Source organism: Pyrgilauda ruficollis, unplaced genomic scaffold (genome assembly GCF_017590135.1).
Source record: "Pyrgilauda ruficollis isolate IOZ18807 unplaced genomic scaffold, ASM1759013v1 scaffold94, whole genome shotgun sequence".
In the NCBI taxonomy this organism is placed as follows: domain Eukaryota; kingdom Metazoa; phylum Chordata; class Aves; order Passeriformes; family Passeridae; genus Pyrgilauda; species Pyrgilauda ruficollis.
Window position 1 is genome coordinate 1420939 of NW_024531488.1, and position 19895 is coordinate 1440833.

At 38.9% G+C, this 19895-nt stretch overlaps 1 protein-coding gene across 1 annotated transcript in view; it reads left to right on the plus strand.

Annotated features, from left to right (window-relative positions):
• The window catches only part of KIAA0825 (KIAA0825 ortholog), a 199466-nt gene extending 180138 nt beyond the window's left edge, over positions 1–19328 (plus strand). Inside the window, exon 19 of the mRNA XM_041489460.1 lies at positions 16049–19328. Coding sequence (XP_041345394.1) covers positions 16049–16169 — 121 coding nt within the window. The 3' untranslated portion in view covers positions 16170–19328. The remainder of the gene's footprint in view (positions 1–16048) is intronic.
• Positions 19329–19895: the final 567 nt, after the last annotated feature.

Genomic DNA, 19895 nt, shown 5'->3' on the forward strand with positions numbered 1-19895 from the left:
ACATCTTTTATAAGAAAGAGGTATAATTTTTTGACAGGAAAATATACTTGTCTGTTTTCTGCAGTACTGCAGTTGGGTTTTAAACACCAGTATGCCCACATCTGAAAAAGAGAATAGAGGTGTTAAAAGTTGATTGGTAGGGACTATTTAAGCTAGAAAATGTAGGTATGCTGTTTATTTAACCATAATTTGTATAAGTTTAGGATAAAAATGAGCCAGACCTGTCAGCCTTTTGTGCTTGACTTGTGTGACATCTCATTCTTAGGTGAAAAGGAGCACCCAAAGTTTGCAGATTCTTGTGGTCAAAAGAAATGGCAAAAGTCAGAGAGTACCCAAAAACTCACCAAATTTTATTATAAATTACAATATTGTAATGAGAATGGAGTAAAATCAATCAGTCAATCAGTCAATCAGTCAATCAGTTCCAGTGCCAGTCTAGCCAACAGAAAGGCCAGGGACATGTGGCATGCATCCAGGCTCGGTGGGGGTACATTCTTACAGCTTTTCCTCACCCTAAGGATAGCTATCTCACTTTCTATGCAGATTAGTTACCATGCACAGTCCATTCTTTCAGATCTTTTTGAAATGAGTTGGAGGGCCTTGGGAGTCTTGGGTGGCCTTTTTTCCCCCCTGCAGTCCATTCCCACTTCTTGGCCTCATTCTTGTGGTTGTGCTGTGCTGTTGTACTTACCTTCAGGAACTAGAACAAGGATGTGTGTCTTGGATAAGTGCTGCCCTACCTTTGCATGGCCTCCATCTGCAGCCACATCTTTTTGTTTTTCACGGTGGTTCCATAGCCGTCTGGCTATTGGCGCTGGAGCTCCTTATCTTCTGGGACTCTACTTGTCAAAAGTTGTTATGATATAAGAATCTTAAATAGCTCTTACAAGCACATCATCTCTTCCTTGGAAGTAACTTGTCACTAAGAAATGTTGTAATCAGACAAAAAGTAATACTTTTACACAGTGTCCACTTCTATTTTCATGGTTTCAGCCATATCTGTGACTGTTTTAGATACTTAGAAATCAGAAAAAACTGCTGCTTAGGGTGAAATAGACATTCAAGGTGCCAGCTGCAACATACACAGTAGATTTTATGGTCCGAAGGCTTTTTGTAATTTCCAAATATGTCAAGCTCGTTAAAAACACTGAATAATTAAAACTATTCCAATATCTTTTCAACTGTTTTTTTTTTTTTTAATATTTTATCCTAGAATAAAGTGCACATGGTGTTCCAGAATACTGTTTACTTTGAGCAGAAATGTAGAGAAAATGAGAATTTCAGAAAAGAAACATTGCACTAACTTTGGATTCATGGTCTTATTTATTGTAATATCCCTAATATCTTTATTTCTTTGACTGTTCTTTATGCAGAAATTACTCTTTTTATGAAAGCATAGAGCATTATTCTGATTTCTGATCTTTAGAAGTACAAAGTGCATTACCAGGTGTTCAAATATTGCAATGAAATATTATGGGGTTTATCTTTTTGATATCTCAGATCTATCCTAGTCAGTGTTGATCTAATGGTGTTGCTTAGTGCCATGTTCTCCTGAAATATGAAAGCAGCTGCAAAGAAGTTAACATTCCTGTTTAAAATGCTGAAAATGGCATTAAATAATACTTCTTTGCCAGATAGCTTAGGCTCCACCTGTCTGCTTTTTGGCTTTTTGCCTTTTTTTTGCTTTCTTTTTTTTTTTCCTTAATGTTCCAAAATGTCCAAGCAGTATCTGGATTGTCAACAAAACCTCTAACTTGGATTTCTGAAGAGTGGACTCGACCCCATTCTCCATCATTTATGATCAGTCCTGAGTAACTGGGGATGTCCTGGATGACTGGAGGCTGACCAATGTGATGCCTATCCAACAGAAGGGTGGCATGGAAGACCTGGGGATCTGCAGGCCTGTCAGCCTGACCTCAGTGTCCAGCAAGGTTATGGAACAGATAATCTTGAATGCCAACATGCAGCACCTACAGGATGACCATGGAATCAGGCCCAACCAGCACAGGTTTAGAAAATGCTTGACCAGCCTAATCTCCTTTTATGACCAGGTAGCCTGCTTAGTGAATGAGGGGAGGCTGTGGATGTTGAGTACCTGGACTTCAGCAGAGCTTTTGATACTGTCTCCCACAGCATTCCCTTGGAGAATCTGGCAGCCCATGACTTGGGCAAGTGCACACTTCACTGGGTTAAGAACTGACTGGAAAGCTGGGCCCAGAGTGTGGGGGTGAATGGTGCTGCAGTTGTTGGTCAGTCACTACTAGGAATCCCCAAGGCTCAGTACTGGGTCCAGTCCTGCTTAATGTCTTTATTGCTGGTGTGGATGAGGGGATTGAGTGTACCCTCAGTAAGTTTGCAGACAGCACTGAGCTGGGCAGGAGTGTTGATCTGCTGGAGCACAGGCAGCCTCTGCAGAGTGATCTGGACAGGCTGGGTCAAGGGGCCCAGGGCACTGCTGTGAGCTTCGGTAAGGCCAGTGCTGGTTCCTGCCCTTGGATCACATCAACCCCAGGCAGGACCACAGGCTGGGGGAAGAGTGGCTGGAGAGTGGCCCAGGAGGAAAGAACCTGGGGATGCTGATTGACAGCTGGCTGAACAGGAGCCAGAGTGTGCCCAGGTGGCCAGGAAGGCCAGTGGCATCCTGGTCTTTATCAGAAATAGTGTGGCCAGCAGGACCAGGGCAGTGATTGTCCCCCTGTGTGTCCAAAAAGGGCAACAGAGCTGGTGAAGGGTCTAGGAAGCAGGGTATATGAGGAGGGTCACAGTTTGGATGAGAGAGTTGAGGTTGTTTAGCCTGGGGAAAAGGAGGCTTACGGGAAACCTCTACAATAATCTGAAAAGACAGTGTAGCAAGGTAGGTATTAGTCTCTTCTCCCATTCAGCTAACAACAGGACAAGAGGAAATGGCCTCAAACTGCACTGTGGGAGGTTCAGTTTGGACATCAGGAAGAATTTCTTCACTGAAGGGGTTGTTAGACACTGGAATGGACTGCCCAGGGAAGTGGTAGAGTCACCACCCCAGATGGTGTTCAAGAAAGGACTAAATGTGGCACTTAGTGCTATGGTGTAGCTCACATGGTGGTGTTCAGTCAAAGGCTGTGCTTGATGATCCAGGAGGTCTTTTCCAACATTAATGTTTCTATGATTTTGATGTACTTGACAGATAAATGATATTCCTGTCATGAGAGGATTTCTGAGATTTAGAAACACATTCTCAACCTTTTCCAATATGAAATCCAAACCTTTTAAAGTTCGTCTTGCAGAGAGACAAAGGCAGGAGCCTGGCAGTTGGGGACTTCAACAGTACATAAGAGATGCTTTCTCTGTCACTCTCATGTCTCCCATGAGGCATTTGAATTAGAAAGATACAACCATCCCACAATCATTCCTTCTCCTGTGTTAAGGAATTAGTCAAATCCTCACTGTATCAATTTATTGCAGCATGATGGCATGCTGTACACTTTCCCTTGTTCTCCCCACATCTCTGACCAAAGCTGCAGCAGTCCTGGCTGGCAAAGGCCAACCTGTTAAACTTTCTGAAGGTACTTTCTAGATTTTTAGCTATGAAATGTGTTTTCCTCTTGAAAATTATGTTAAAGAAGGTATACATCTGTAAAAACATGTTCACCAAATTGGATTTCTGTCAATAGAAGTTGTAAACACATGTTTTCATGAGTTTCCTGGTTGCAGATATACCACCAGGTTTTGGCTGTCGCAACCCTAACAGATTAATAAAAAATAATGTAATAGCCCAATTCCTTTTGTAGTTATTAAGTAATTATTAAGTAGTTATTAAGTAATTATTATTAAGTAGAAGAAAATTCCTCAATCCCTGCTTTCATTAGTAAAGCAAATATTATAATTTAAATTATTCTACTCAGTTAATTTGAAAACTAGAGCCTGATGATTTTTTAAACAAGATTTTAAGGGTTTTTTAAATTATTTTTGAAGTAAAACTGTAGTATTTGACTTTCTAAAGACTGAAGGAGTGGAAAAAATTACAGTAAATATGTACAGTAAATAAGATATATTTCATATTATCATATATATTAAGATATATATTGAGATTTATATGTAATATTTCTGTTTAATCATTCCCGTATTTAGAAACTGCTTTAAATAAAGTATCTTGAAATATAGTAAAAACTATTTACATTTAAAAGATTTCCATGTGTATACATTTTAAGTAAATTAATCAGCATGATTTAAAAATGTATTTAATACACAGCATTATGAAGTGCCTATAGATGCTTTCCATAGGTTTGCTTTTCCATTCCAGAGGTCAGCATGCTGTTCTGTAACGTCACCAGCCTTTGTAGTGGGTTAAAAACAAATTAAATTCACCTTTGTTTATTCATCTTTTTTCTTCTAGTTAATGACAGTTTAAGGAGTGGCTTTGGACTAAGGAGAGGAAGTAAAGGTCTTTGCCAATTCATTTGGGAGTGCTGTTTTTTCTAGTGCTCTCTTTACACTTGGTTGCAAGGTGTCAAGTCTGCATGATGAATTTCTAAAACTGTCAGTTATCATTTCACCTACCTTTCTCTTCTTAGCTTTTGTGGCTTTCTTATTTCTGTAACTAAATATTAGTTACACTGATGTAGACAATATTGTCTTTCTTGGAATGAACTTGGGGAAATTGCTAGTTTTTCAGTTCCTAACAGAAACAAACCCTTTCTGTAAAGTATTGCAGTTCAGCAGTGAAGGACCTGAATGACCAATAGTGAAGCCTGCTGTGGACAGAGATCCTGTTTATCTGTCTCCATCTCATCTCTATTTTTTAATATGCTAGTCTGAGATTTATTTATTGGGCTATGTAGATTTTTATCTACAGATTATTTTGCTCTTCTTTGGGATGGTATCTCTGCTTCAATCAGTTGTTGCATTTTCAATCTGTCCTGAGAATCTTCAGGAAGAGTGAGACAGGATTATGCAAACAGCTACCAATTTTTGAAAATAAAATAAGAAGCATCTTCTGCATTTCTGAGCTTGTTGAAATAAATTTTTTTGGTCGTCAGAAAAACTGGGGTATTCTGGCTGCAGGTCAAACACCAATGGGAATGAAAGGACAAGGTTTTGTAGCAGCCCAGCATTTGCTTAAATTTGAGTAAAACCATTTGTTACCAATGCAAGTCAGCTTCCTGGTTCCCCTAAGTGTCCTGCTTACATAGCACATTTTTTCTGAAAGTTATGAACTGAGTGAAATCCTTCTAAAGCAAGAAAATTAGTATTTGTTAAAATTTCAGTGCATTAAGAAGAGAATTATAATACAGCCATAATAATCTTAGATTTTTAAAATATTAATCTTTTTATGCTATTGTAGCAGCCCCTCCTTTAAACTTGGAGAAAGTTTCTTGTTGACAAAATATGAATTTTTTATACTGTTAAGCCTCAACGCTGTCAGATTTCAAATATAGCTTCTCAGCAGATATATCTTGTATTTGTATTTACAGAACATACATATGCCACAGTAACCATATTTGAAAGTTTAATCCTTTAAAATATTTACATTGGGTTTTCAACATCCATAATGGAAAGGCTTTGTAAGTTGAAATAAAAAGGTGAGGTGTAAAGAGAGGGAACAAGTAGCTTATGTGAAGAGCAGGGTATTTTTAGTAGATGCATTTCTATCGTGTAATCATAGGCAGGTAAGTTGTATGCATTTCCTGAATGAATATATCTTTGGCACTCTGATCATAACATACTTCCTCCTTTGATATTCTTGAAAAATTAAATTAAGACTCAAACGAATTAAATTCAATCCCCAATTACCAAGTTATTTTAAATTACTGAAAACATGTAATCCTTTGAATCCTTACCTCCAAGCATGTAGCTTAGACATAGTGTTACTGACCCCATTCTTGCATAAAACCAGCCTTCTTGAATGCCTACATCATTGCTCGGTTACTTGCATGGGGATAGGTATGTATGTGTGTATATACAGGTATACAAAAGTATGTTCTGTGCATATGTATTTGAAATATATGCATTTGCACAATTAGTGCATTTGCACATTTCTTAGTTCAGAATGTCAGATAGGTGACTTCATGCAGGCAGTAGATGCAGTAGTAGACTAGATGGAGCTAGTCTAAAGAAGTAAATAATGGGAACTGCCTGGCATGTTTTTTACAGGTACACTGAAAATTTTTCTCTGTGTCTCTGAAAATAGATTTAATTTCTATTCTTTCTACAATTCAATACAGAGAAACAAAAGCATTACAAAAAATAGTTATGTATAGCGATTTATATAAATGGATATATTAGTGCCATTTATAAGCAAGGAGGGCACAAGAGCACATTGATACATCGCTAACGAAACCTGAGCTGGAATCACTCGATCTTCCTGGGTTACTGAATACTTCCCCTGTGCATTCTGTTAGCTTGTGGATGTGCAAGCCAAGACTTCCTCTCTTGCTTCTTATTTATGAGGAGAAACAGAAGCCCTCCCAGTGCTAGTCATTCTGACCTCATGATCTAAGCTCACCAGCAGAAAACTTCAGTGATTACTGTATTTATCTGTGCTGACGTGTTCTGCTTAATCTATCTGAAAAACACACTTTTTTTCCCCTTGATTAGCCACATGCAACACAGAATGGAACAGTATACAGAGAAAAGTGTTTAAGTGATTTACATCAGGTTCACACAGTATGTCACCTAGATTATTTGTATGTCAGCATATGCTGAAAATTTATTTATTTTTAATTATCTACATTCAGAAGTTATTATTGGCTTGCAAAATTTTGGTGGCTACCCTAAAGATTACAAAGGTGATGGCATTTTGTTCTAAACATGTGCTTTCTTTTAAATATGAATAGTATACTAAAATCAGGCTTTCTGGACACTTGAATTCATCTTTTTATGGTTAAGTAAACTCTAAGCAAAATGTAGGTGGTGGTATAATGGGTTGGTTCAAATAATTCCAATATCCTTTTAAAATGCTGAGTTTATTTAATGTTCCAAGATATATCAGACTGAAATAAAACATATGCCACCTCGTGTCAGGATGCAAGAGGTGGGGACGACTTGGGAGTCTGACTGATGATCACAAGCCGATTTATTGGGCCCAACATGGCATTTATATAGGACTTCTTAATACTACAATCATCCAATGACCTTAAACATTGTCTTATGTGGTAACATACTGTTCTTGCTTAACCAATAACATCAGAGTTCACATATATGGATATCCCTACCTTTCCTTTACCTGAATTACTCTTTGCTGAACTCTGCACAGGTCATGTGCTAACACTTCCTGCTCCTTCTGTCCTGTGTGTTTCATCTTATATCCTTTTTCTACAACCCGTACCCACAACCTCTGAGTTTGAATTTTTTTTTGTTTTGTAAGAGCTGTGTTACTAATGATTTGAAACAACAGAAGTGTGCAAGTTGGCTGTTCAATTGATGAACCTTGCATTTTGGAAGTAATTCCTGATGATAATTTTATTCATATTCACATTACTTTAACTGGCTAGTTGGATTTGTATCAATTACTATTGCCAGAACAATTGTCACATAGTTTTGATATGCTAATAAAAACATCTATTTTGGACAAAATTTTTACTAGTAAATGTTGACTTTTTCCACTTAAACACAAACAGCTAGTTTCTCATCCCATTTAGAACATGTGTTAAACATGTGTTACAGCCTTCTTCCTTACAGTCCAGTAGTCTTTTAAAAAACTATATTGTTTCCAGACTTAAACCATAAAACTAGAAAAATTTCTCAATTAATAAGGGACCAGATGTTGGTCAAGCTTATTTCATAGATCTTTAATTAATGGATGCTGTTAAGTGAATACACATCACTGGATCTGCATAAATGCCTTAAAAATATATTACTTTTGGATAAAATGAAAATATATTTATAAATCTCTTGTAAAGTGAACACTAAAGAATGTCCAAACTGCTTGATAGTGAAGATTTTTAAGATTCAATGAAATATGCTGACAAGTATGAAATAATTATCTTTAAAAAGAATCTGCTGGTTTATTGTTAAACTTCCATTAGCCAAGACTGCTAGATTTCTGTGTGATACCTCCAGCAATAAGTGCTTTGAATGTACTTCATTTAGCATTTTCGGTTGTTGTCCTTGTCTTAGGCTAAGACAATGTTATGGTGCAAAGACTGAAATTTACCTCCCTTCTCCCTGTCTACTGATAAGGACAGACAGAAAAATGCAAAAAAGATAGAAGTTAAAAAAAAAAAAAAAAAAAAAAAAAAAAAAGACAAATCAAGACAAATATTTTACTAAAAGGAAACAGCAACAATATAGAAAACAACAAAAATCTCTAGATACACAGGTGCTGAATCAACTGGTTCATCTGAAAACAAAGAAAACAAGATAACTGCCACCCAGGCAGCTCATGTGCCCCACAGGACAAACACAAGATGGTAGAGAGGCTCTCCTGGCTCAACCTTCCCCTCTGGAAGAAAAAAACCCCAGGAATGCAGGGGGTTATGGTGGGAGATGATGGGAGATGATGGTGGGGTATTCTGATGGGAGATGGGATGTGCTGGGGTTATCTGGGGCAGGTCCAGGCCTGCAGTGCCCGTTTTCCTGTTCCCTCTTTGTGACAGCAGGGAGCGTCTCTGGGATGTCACTCCTACCGCTTGCCACCTCCTCCTGCCACCTGCTGGACTTCCTTTCAGCTCAGCCAGACTCGGCTGGTTTTCGGGATACAGAGTAGACGGGGTTGACTGATGAGGTGGTTAAAAGTTGGTTTATTGCAAAATCAGTCTCGTGGAAGGGCGAGACTGTAAGGTTGTTACATCCAACGCCATCATATCAGAAGCCGTACATCAGAAGCTGTTATAACTTTAGTTACAATGTCTTTTATAAATTTCGTATCCAATCAGCTACTTCCACAAAGCTCACTAGCATCTTCAAAAACCAATTGCTAATTGCTGCATTTTACACAATTTGCTGCAATGCCTCTCTTTTTATCCAATCATGTAACTCTACAGAAACTTATTGCTGTATCTTCTACTTTTTACTAACTCTATAACAAGTTTTATTGCTAGACTTTAAAATGTTCTATTATCTTGCTTAACATATTTATTCACTTATATGAGGCATATTTCTACTTGCTTAAAACATATTTCTGCTTAAACTACGAATTTTTATTCTTATTTTGTGTCTGTTCACTATTCCATTCTGAATCTTCAAGCCTTCTCCAAGGTCTTAGGTCAAACACTATCCATCTCTATCTTGGAGCTTGTATGTTTGAGGCCTTGGAAGCTCTCTTACATTTCCCACAGGTTGGTGTCAGTGCCACTGCATCAGGTTGCTGCCCCATTGGGGGAGAGGGAAATCATCCCACTTGGGCACCAAAAACTGCAGACTCCTGGCCTAGACATTCCTGGCTGCAGTTTTGGGTCTGTAACTTTGGGAGCTATCACTTTAGAACCATGAATTTAGGAGTGATCCCTCTCCCTCTTCTCAGCCCTGTTGTCATGCAGAAGTGTCCTGGAGGGATTGAAGATGGGAAGAGACCCATAGGTCATACAGTGCCAGGCTCTGCTGATCGCTTCACTTTCATGAGCCAGACCAAAATGGACCCCTTCCTGTTCCAGCCATGGCTTTATCTCTGTTGAAACCAGGCCTATGGCTGATGTGAATGGTATTTATAATAAACTTCAACTCTGTACCCAGAGTATCCTGTACCCAGGATATTATTATTCTATACCATGCACATGACATCCAGATGTTCATACCTTTCACTGTAGCCATATACATGTACAAATAACTATATTGATACAAGTATTATTTAAGTGATCACTGACTTGAGTGAACACCCAAGATGTTTGTTGAGTTTATTTTATTGCATTACTGGTGCAACTTGAACAGTCTGTATTTATTGCTGAGGATATTTTAATGGTGGCAGTGTCATTCAACAACCAATATTACATATATAATTCAACATTACAGATGGTTCTCATCAAAATCAGGTTCCCTTGAGGTACACACTCTTGGTGGCCTCTGTATTAGCCACCAAGAGTAATCAGGTCCTTGAGCAAAAACGATCCCATGGATGGATTTGCCTTTGCTTGAGATGGGACTAATCTCAACATGCATCATATGCACCATGGGGACTTCATCTTCATCTGGTATATGCAGGGATTCTGACTGGGCAGGGCTACCTTGGTTAGTGGGGCCATTAGTGTTAGTGAACCAGGTGGTCTTTGATAAATATAGATCCCAATGTTTGAAGATTCCACCACCCCTTGTGTTCAGCATAGTTTCTAACAATCCATTGCACTGTTTGACTTTGCCAAGGGCTCATGGGTGATACACCCACTGATGATGATGTTCTCTAGCCCAGGTGTCCATGACATTATTTTTAACCTGAGTCCCATCATCTTACTCAATTCTTTCTGGGGTGCCATGTTGCCACAGAAGAGGCATGAGGCACAGGGTAGGTCTCCAGCCATCCAGTGGTTGCTTCTACCATTGTGAGTACATTGGGCCTGCCTTGGCAGATTTGCGGCAGTATGATATAATCCATCTGCCAGGCCTCTCCAGATTTATATTTAGCCCATTGTATCCTGTACTAATGGGTTTTACCTGCTTGGCCTGCTTGATGCAGTGCATGTTTCATAATCATGGATTACCTGGGATATGGTATCCATTGTTAAGTCCTTCCTTCAGTCACAAACCCATCAGTATGTTGCATCTCTTCCCTCATGACTTGAGACACCTCATGACCTGGGCCCACCAAACTAAAAATAATTCTCCCTCATGTTGCCAATCCAGATCTACCTTTAATTTTGGTCACCCAATCCACTTTTTTGTTGTCACAAAGCTCCTCATTAGCCCAACTCATAGGCATCTAGGCATCCGCATGACCAACTTCTCTGGTCAGCTTCTCTACCCTAGCAGCAATGTCTAGCCAGATTTTTGTATCCTCAACAAATCTCCTTCTTCAATGCCAATTGGCCTTTTCCCATCATTCCAGCCACCCCCACAGAGTGTTTGCTACCATCCACAAGTCAGTATAGAGATACAGTGTTGGCCACTTCTCTCAATCAGCAACATCCAAAGCCAGATGGGTTTTCCCCTCTGCATCCTGCCTTGATCCACCTTGTCCTTTGATAGTTTCTGTGACTTACTGTTTAGGCTCCAATATGGCAGCTTTCCATTTTGACTTGTCTCTATGATAAGGCAGGAACTGTCAGTGAAGACAGTGTGTCCCCTCTCACTTTCTGGTGGCTGGTTATATGGTGGGGCCTCCTCAGCATGTGCCACCTAATCCTCTTCCTCTTCAGATGATAGTCCAAAACACTCACCTTGAGGCCAGTTTGTGAGAATTTCCAAGATCCCAGAATGATTAGGATTTTTTCCCATCTGAACTTGCTATGTGATCAGAGTGATCTGCTTACTCCAGGTAGCATTGTTGCATGATGTGTTGAAGGGATGTTCCCCTTGAACATTCTCCCTAGAACTCCCCATGGTCATCTTACTGGGCAACTGGATTTGGTCTTATTTGGCCCCTCCTTAGGACAGGGGCGACTGCTACTGGCTTAGGCTACCCATCTTGTTTAACTGCAGCCTGAGTGACTGTGGTGACTGCCAATTTGCTCTCCTTCTCTTCTGGTTGCAGCTGCTGCTGAATAGCAACAAGAAGCATACAAGTAAGCATTAACTAGGGCCCAGCAGAGAGCAGTAAGTTGCCCCTCTCTGGAACTGACACAGCAATTTTATTTAAAATATTCTGCTACCTTACCAAAGTTTTGTATTTGTGCAGAGGGAGACTTCCAAACTATACTCCTGACACGTGGTACGAGACAGCATAGGCTTTCATGCTGAGGATAGTGGATATACCACGGAGGAGTTCCAAAAGGAGGCAAAAGCCTGGTGGCTCTCTGGCATCGACCCCCTCTCCACAGCAGACAAACTGCTGGGCTGGAGCCTCTTGGTGTGCTTTTTCTCACTGGCTCAACTCCCCAAAGTGTGGGGCTGGAATGGGGCAGCCCCGCTCCAGCCAGTCCCACTCCTGCAGTCTTGGACCACCAGCTGTTCAGTTCACCTCAAGGCAGATGAAAGATTGCTGCTGCAGCTTCTTCAAGCCAGAGGAGGGAAAAGCTTTTTTGCCTGGGCCAACAAACCCAAACTGCACAGTGCCATGGAATGCCTAGGCAGTGAGGCTTCAAAAATGCCCACCAAAAGCCCAAAGCTCCCCCCTCCCCAGTCACACACACTACCAATCCTAGGCTTTAAAAATACAGCAATAATTTTTGGACATAAAGCAGAGGACCATGGAATAGGCTATCATCAATAAGTCACTCCAAGACACCTCCCTAGGATCTCCATCCTGACTCCAAATGTGTTGTAGACTGTACAGAGGAGACAGAGCAGAGCCAGCAAGGAGAATATGGTGTCCTGTCGTGCCAGTGCACGTGACCTCAGGACTGGGCCAGCTGGGAGTTGTGTGGCAGATGAAATAGGGACGAGAACAACGAGGATATCCAAAAAATAGAGAACTTTAATAATGAGCAAAAATAACAAAGGAAGCAAAAGCCATACACTGTAGGGGATGATCCTTGAAGACAAGACAATGGGGCAAACTCAACAATATATAAGAGGGCAGAGAACCAATCATCAGCGGGAACTAAAAACATAACCATGTATGGAAAACATATCTAACCAATCAGAAACAAGAACTAGAAACATTGCCTAATATGGAATAACAGTGTTAACATAACTCCCATGATCCCATGCTTCTCACCATAAGCCAACGAGATGTTTCATTTCTTAATATCCTGCATCCCAAGGCCTTAAGTTGATGCCTTCATTATCGATGAAGGCTAGCTCCCTATCCATGCCAACCAGTTGAATTCCCACGGTGTCCGTAGCATCCTGAGAGAATTCAGCTTTCTCAAGACGTGTCAGACCTGAAGGGCAGGATGTGAAAGGCAAAAGGAAAAATCATATTCTCCTCTTCCCCCCACAGGCTGTGTGTGATTATTAATAAACCCCCAGGCACAGCAACCCAGATCAGGACAGGCAAACAACAATGAATACATTTACCAAACGATCTTCATTGCCTTTAATGTTATCATTCCATAAACTGGTAACACAAACTGTATCAACTGTATCTTGGTTCCTCTCCCTGATCTGAAGAACAGCACTATCACGGGCAGATCCTTCCACATATTTGGACGCATATACAAAGTTAGGTGCCACAGCACCATGATCAGACCAAGCAATGTAATAACCAGGGAGTTCTGTACCCAATGTAGAAATTATTTGGTCAAATTTGTTATTTTTTCACTTCCTCTCTTGACCGCCTTTTAGCTTGGTGCCAAATATAGTTGGTTTAAGGCAATTTTACAGGGCAGAGACTCTGCAATAATTTCTCTCCCCTTAGTTTTCAACCTATCCCCTCTACCAATGAGGAGAGACACATGCGAAGAGGTATGTGAAAAAGAAAAAACAGTTTACTAAAAGAAAACAGCAATGACCAAGAAATATAGAGGCAAACACTTAAACCCTCACCCACAAATGGAGAGGAGGTCCCCCAAATTGTCCCGGGGCACACAGACAATATGGTGTCGATTCCACTCTCTGGGCCACACGGCCAAGACAGGGCACAAAGGCAACACAGCAAACAAGCATCCATGGTTCCAAAACTGCCTTCTGTTCCAGGCAACTATGGGAGCGGTGAAAAATAAAACCTGGAAAACATATTTTTCTCCTAAAGGAGTCAGTGCTGTTGAAACACTGGAAGAAACTTCTCAGCAGATGTAGGGCCAACACCCTCAGCAGCTGGAAACTTGTGGAGAGGCTCCAACACTTGACGACAGGAAGCTGTCCTGAGTAGCAGCAGCGGCGAGTCCCGGGCTCCAAAAGCGGTGGTTGCTATAGCAACCGTGGCAATGGTCGCTCTCTGTCTTTTTTTTTTCATCAGTTCCTGGGAAGCCGTGGCTAGCAGCCTGTCAGAGCGCCCCATTTTCTGACCTTCTCAAGAGTCTGGAAAGGATGAAACAGAGAGCTCCACTTGTCTGTCCTCATCACCCCTCCCCTTTCCATGATCCGGGGTAACACACAGACGTTCTGCTTCCAGCTCTGGGTCTTACAGAGATAGTACACTACCTTGGATGGATTGATGTAGAGAAGATATGGAATACATGATTTTGGGTCACCCCTAATGCTACACTCTACCTCCTATCTCTGTAACTATGACAGTCCTTCTAAGCAAACAGCTCCTCTAGTAAAAATGTGCAACAAATCAAATTAATTCAAATTAATTAGTTCAGCTCGTGTAGTAATGTTTCTGAATAATGCTGAAGACCATAAATTCAAATTAAGGCATGCACAACTTCTTCCTAGGTTTGAAGAGAAGATATACCTTACCAAAAGGAAAAGGGAAAACCAGTCACCCTGTTAAACACCATTTACTGGGGATGCTTGAATAAGTGACTACACTGAAGGGTCATACAGCCAGATTTTATATCATAAACCAGAGAATGAAGCAGACAGAGCAATTAATTGTACCTAATGCTAATATACACATAAGGTTAAGTATGACAGCAGTCACATATGAGTGGAGTAATAGGAAGCTAATTATTGCAAAACCTTGATCATAGGCATTCAGTGCTTATAATTTTATTCATAGTATGCTTTCCTTGTTCTGAGACTCCTTCAGGCAGTAATACGGGTTGTCAGATTCAGTTTTGAAGGTAAAGGTGTGACGTATATGTGCTAATTTATATATGTTAATTGAACATATTTTTTCCTAATTGTTTTTTAACAATGAGATTTTACTATAAAGCACATGCTCCTTCTGGTTTTAGTAAGCTTTAAAATAGATACAAAGTATACATCATGCTCTATTGCCAAAATTAGCTGTTCTCTTCTTCCAAATATAAGGAATGAAATATAGTAGTTCTACCATTCTGTATTATATTTTATTTATTCATCAATCTAGTCTTGTATATGGCTTCTGATTTTTGCAGTATGAATGAGGACCTAAGAACTGTGGGAACAGGACTAAAGTATTGCTCCTGACAGTTTCCTAAAAGCAGTTCTTGTTCAGCTGATTTTTTACATCTCCCACTTTTCTGCTTCATTCTATGGCTCATTTATAACCTGTTAGTTTTAATACTTGAAAATGTGATTTCTAGTTTTAGTATTGGTGTTTTACCTTTTGTCCTCAGGTGGTCTGAACAGGGAGCTTACACTTTATTATCTACTTAGAACAGAATGAGATTAATATTAAATGGATATCAAACTCTTAAATATCCACAGAATTTGTAAAAGAAGTCACCATTGTGTAGGCATAATTGGAGTGATACAAAGTTTACCTGACTACATATCAGCACTCTTGCTGCTTTTATTATCCTGATTTTCTTTAACAGAATACTGCATGACTTTTATGGTTTTATATTTTACTGCTACTACTAAGAAAAAAAAAAATCATCTTCACAGTCCTTCACTTTTGCAGTTTTAGTGGCATTAGCTCTTAATCCTAAACTAGAAATGAGTATTCACATGGGTAAGGAAAAATCTGATGTCATCTGGTTTTGGTTACATCATTATACTTGATGGTTAAATAAGCAAAAGAGTCAGTCAGATTTGTAGCATTTTGTAAAATAGTACTGTCAATGCCAGAGAATTAAACTCACATTAAATATTTGGGTTGGACTTCAGGTGGTGATATTTCACTGCAAACTTAAGAGAGCATTGAGAGCATCTGCTTAACTTCCAAAATGTGTGTTAGCTCTTCCACTTCTTCTGTGCAAATTTTACAAGGTTTCCACCTCTACTAATGTGTGTGTGACACATAAAATGGAAAAAAAAGGACTGTTGCAGTAAATATAAGTAAGATTTTGTAGTAGCTTTGACAATTTGTGTCAATTGCCTCATGCCCATGCCAAGTTCTGTGTGGCAGGGTTTTTGGGGGTTGTATTTTGCGTAATTCAGTAATCTCAACCAGTGTAACCTTGGCTGGGGAGGGCAATGAATTAATAAAAACAAGTTCTGTATTTTTTTACTTGTTCTAAAGACTAGTTTAAAAAACATTAAGAATTAATAAAATGTTTTTTTCTTTCAGGTGGGAGATGAAAGAAGATGCAGATCTTGAAGATGAGGAGGACATTATGGTGGAACACTTAAAAAATGTTTATTTGACACAAAGGACTTTCTCAGAGGATAAAGAAGAACAATTACCTTGACAGATTTTGGTAGCACCTTTCTTCTGGATTCAACAAGATTAACTTAATATCATAAGTGCTAGAAAGCTCAGAAATATATATCTTGAGTAGGACTTCTAACCTAAAGAGTGTTCCCTTGTTATTGTCTGGTCACGCTATCCAGGAAGCAATTGTTCACACATGCATTAGGTGAGGAACAGTACAGGAAAATGTCAGTGTCACAAAACAGGGAGATCATATCTCAGTACTGCAGAGGCATAAACCTGAATGACAAACTGAGAATTGTTTCACAAATATAAGACTCACTCTGACAATAATGCAATTTTAGACATAGGCTAAGAAAATCTTTCTGGTTTCCATCCACCACTTTGAAGTTGGAGTCAGCCTGCCCCCAGTTTGTGTCACTCAAGGACCTTTTCCCTCCTTTGGTGCTTGTTTATTAAATTACCCAAAATACATGAAAAGGGAAAGGTATAGACCATATAGCTACAGTCCTTTTTGAGTTTCTCCAGGATGAGTATGCTCGGCCATTATTCCAAATCAAAAATGCATCAGTATTAATGGCTTCACAAATCCTTACTTAACAGCCAGTGTATTTTATGGTTTAAAAAACACATAGAGAAATTTTAGAAGCTTTGAGAAGAATTTTTTTCTTTAAAATAATTATTTGCAGGCAGTGCTCACAGGATTATCTTAAAAGTGAATTGAGAAAATAATAAATAATTTATTTTTTTATAAATATAGTAAAATTTCGTATGCAAAGTAATCCTGGTTTGATATTAAAAATTTTATGAATATTATATATTTCTCTGAAAAAAAATCTTTAATATTATTAAATATTTTTCTTACACACTGATTAAAACTATCAACATTTTCTATATGGAAGGTCTGATTAGTATCTCTTTAGCTCTACAGAAATAATACATAATTTTTCTGTAAGTTTCTTTCTTTAGAAGCCCAATGGAATTACTTTTTCTGCCTGATGAAGGACTCTGGCAGGATCTTACTAAGGGTGCAATCTGAGCAGAGTTGTGTTCTCAGCATATCTTCACACAGATGATATTATGGACATAGACCACTTCAGTAGGATGAAGGCATGTTTTTTTCCCTTGAAGGTTTCAGCAGCATCATGGGTAACCCTACTGCTAGTGCTGATTTAGGGTCTTATCTGAAATGCAGTTTTTTCTCCTCTTAATTGCTCTTTTTTCTTTTCATATAAAGCATCAGACCATTTAAAATTAAAATGTGGACAATCGCATCTTACAAATCTCCAAAGATCCTGTTACAACACTGCAACACAAAAGAGCTGTGAGGCACTGTAGCTTAGAAAATGCTAAAAACATTATTTAAAAAATAAAGCAGACATTTTCCTCTGCTGCCAGTGTAGTAATTTCAGATCATAAAGGAAGAGATGAAGTGTGAAAACCATTTATCTTTGCTTTGTATTTCACCTTTAAAGATTACTGGTGGACTTCAGGTTTAAAGGGAGTCTACAGGGATCTTCCATGACAGCAGGTTTGGTATTTTGACAAATGAGGCACACATATTCCAAGCCATACAAATAATGTGTTAGCACAGATGGAAACTGGAGTTCAGAATATTCTCTCCTATTTTATCAAAATCTATCATACATAATTAACTTTTTGTATAGTCACATAAAGTGCCTATGTGGTGAAACTGATTGAAATACTTCTTGTGAAAATGCTCCCCTTCTGGGAAATCCCTACTCTGAAGAGGACAAACTTTGAAAGTAAATAAGCTAAGTGAGAATAAAACCCATCACTTACACTTAAGTGGGAATATCCATACAGTCATTTCCCTGGTCCTGTTGGCCACGCAATTTCGGATAAAGGCCAAGATACCATTGGCCTTCTTGGCTACTTGGGCAGACTCTGGCTCGTGTTCAGCTAGTTGTTGACCAGCAACTTTTCTGCTGTGTCGCTTTCCAATCACTCTGCCCCACACCTGTGGCATTGATTTGAGGTGTTGTGATGCAAGAGCAAGTGTTGATCCTCATTCCACTGGCCTCAGCCCACTGATCCAGCTTCTCCAGATCTGTTGTAAAGCCTTCCAACTCTCCAACAGGTCAACACTCCTGCTCAATTTGGTGTCATTTGTAAACTGGCTGAGGATGCCCTCTAGTCCCTGGACCAAATAATTGATAAAGATATTAAGCAGTATTGTCTCCAATACTGAGCCTTGAGGAATGCCACTTATGACTGACCAATGACTAACATGCATAAGAACATAACAGCATAAAAGCTGAACCTTTGCACAGTATTTTATTTGGATGCTTTTCCTATCCAAACCTGTATGTGCATCTTTTATGGCATCTGAGTGCAAGCAAATGTGTATTTTAAATTGTACTTGACCCACAATTCTTACTGAGAAATATCAGGGCCGAGAAATATCATACCGAGAAATACAAGATTATTCCTCTTTGGACCTGCTGGAAATGTAATCATTCCAAATAACTTTTAGGGTATAAAAGGGACATCATCTTGGCAATATTAATTAATGCTGAATACACACTTCTACAACATTCATATTTATTCAATAAAATTACAGTAATAATAAGAATTGTACAACTAAGATCACTAAGTAACATGCCATTAGTTTATCAACACTTTGCTTTAAACTTAAACACTTCATTGAAAATTGAAAGAGCTGACCATTTTTCCATTGTGTAGATGTTTTCCATAGATGCTTGTGTGTAAAATTAGGAATACTTTTATAACTGTAAGACTGCTGCTTTCTTTGGCTTTTCTTCATAAAACAATAGTTCTATATTCTTTAAAAAGTTCTGCTGATTGTAATATTGATTTAAGATTGAATTAATTTTTAAGAATGATGCAGTGTCCTGGCTCTTTGACAGTACTTATTGATCCAGGAATGTCTCACATGTATGTTTTAGCCTAAATAAATAAAAGCAACATAAGTCAGATTAGTTGGCTGCAGTGTGTGCCCCAAGTTTCATGACCACTGCAATTTGATTGTGTTAATTCCTCCTGAAAAGTTGGTCAAAAAAAACCACTAAAGTCTGTTGTGCACAACAGACCTTTCTGAGTGGGCAAGAGCTGGCCTCACTGTCTCAACTGAATTAGCTCAAAAGGAAGTTATTGTATTTATAGAAATTAATTGGGTCAGATAGCACAAACTAGGTTAACTATTATCATTAATGCTCACACCTAATTATTATTTAACAATTTAATATACTTAGCTGCTTTTACAAAACAGGCTTCAATGAGAGACCTCATGGTATGGAATATCTCTGATTAGGTTTGTTTAATGTCCCCTTCAGAATGCTCCATATCTTAACATCTTTCATCTTTTGAAAGGTAATGAATAAAATTAGAAGCAAGGCAAAATTGAAATTGCATTAATAATAATGAAACTCAAAAAGAGAGGAGAAAGAGATATTTTGGGAAAAGCTTAACATTTAGACACAGCCCTGTTTTCTAGTGTCTGCTGTCCTGACAGACTCCCATAGACCATGCTTTATTCTAGGAGGGGGAATATGATATGTATCTATGCTATTTGCTCAGGAAAAATGCACAATGGCAAATGGATGTTCTCTAATTCACCTTTACATCATCACAGCAGTGCATGGTAGACATGAGGGTGTCTTCTTCCAATTAGCTTCTGCTGGTAGAAATATTCCTTTTCCCTCTCAGCTGGAAGGTCTTCACAAAGTATTAGTGAGTCTTATGTACAGTAAAACATCAATTATATACTGATATAATATTA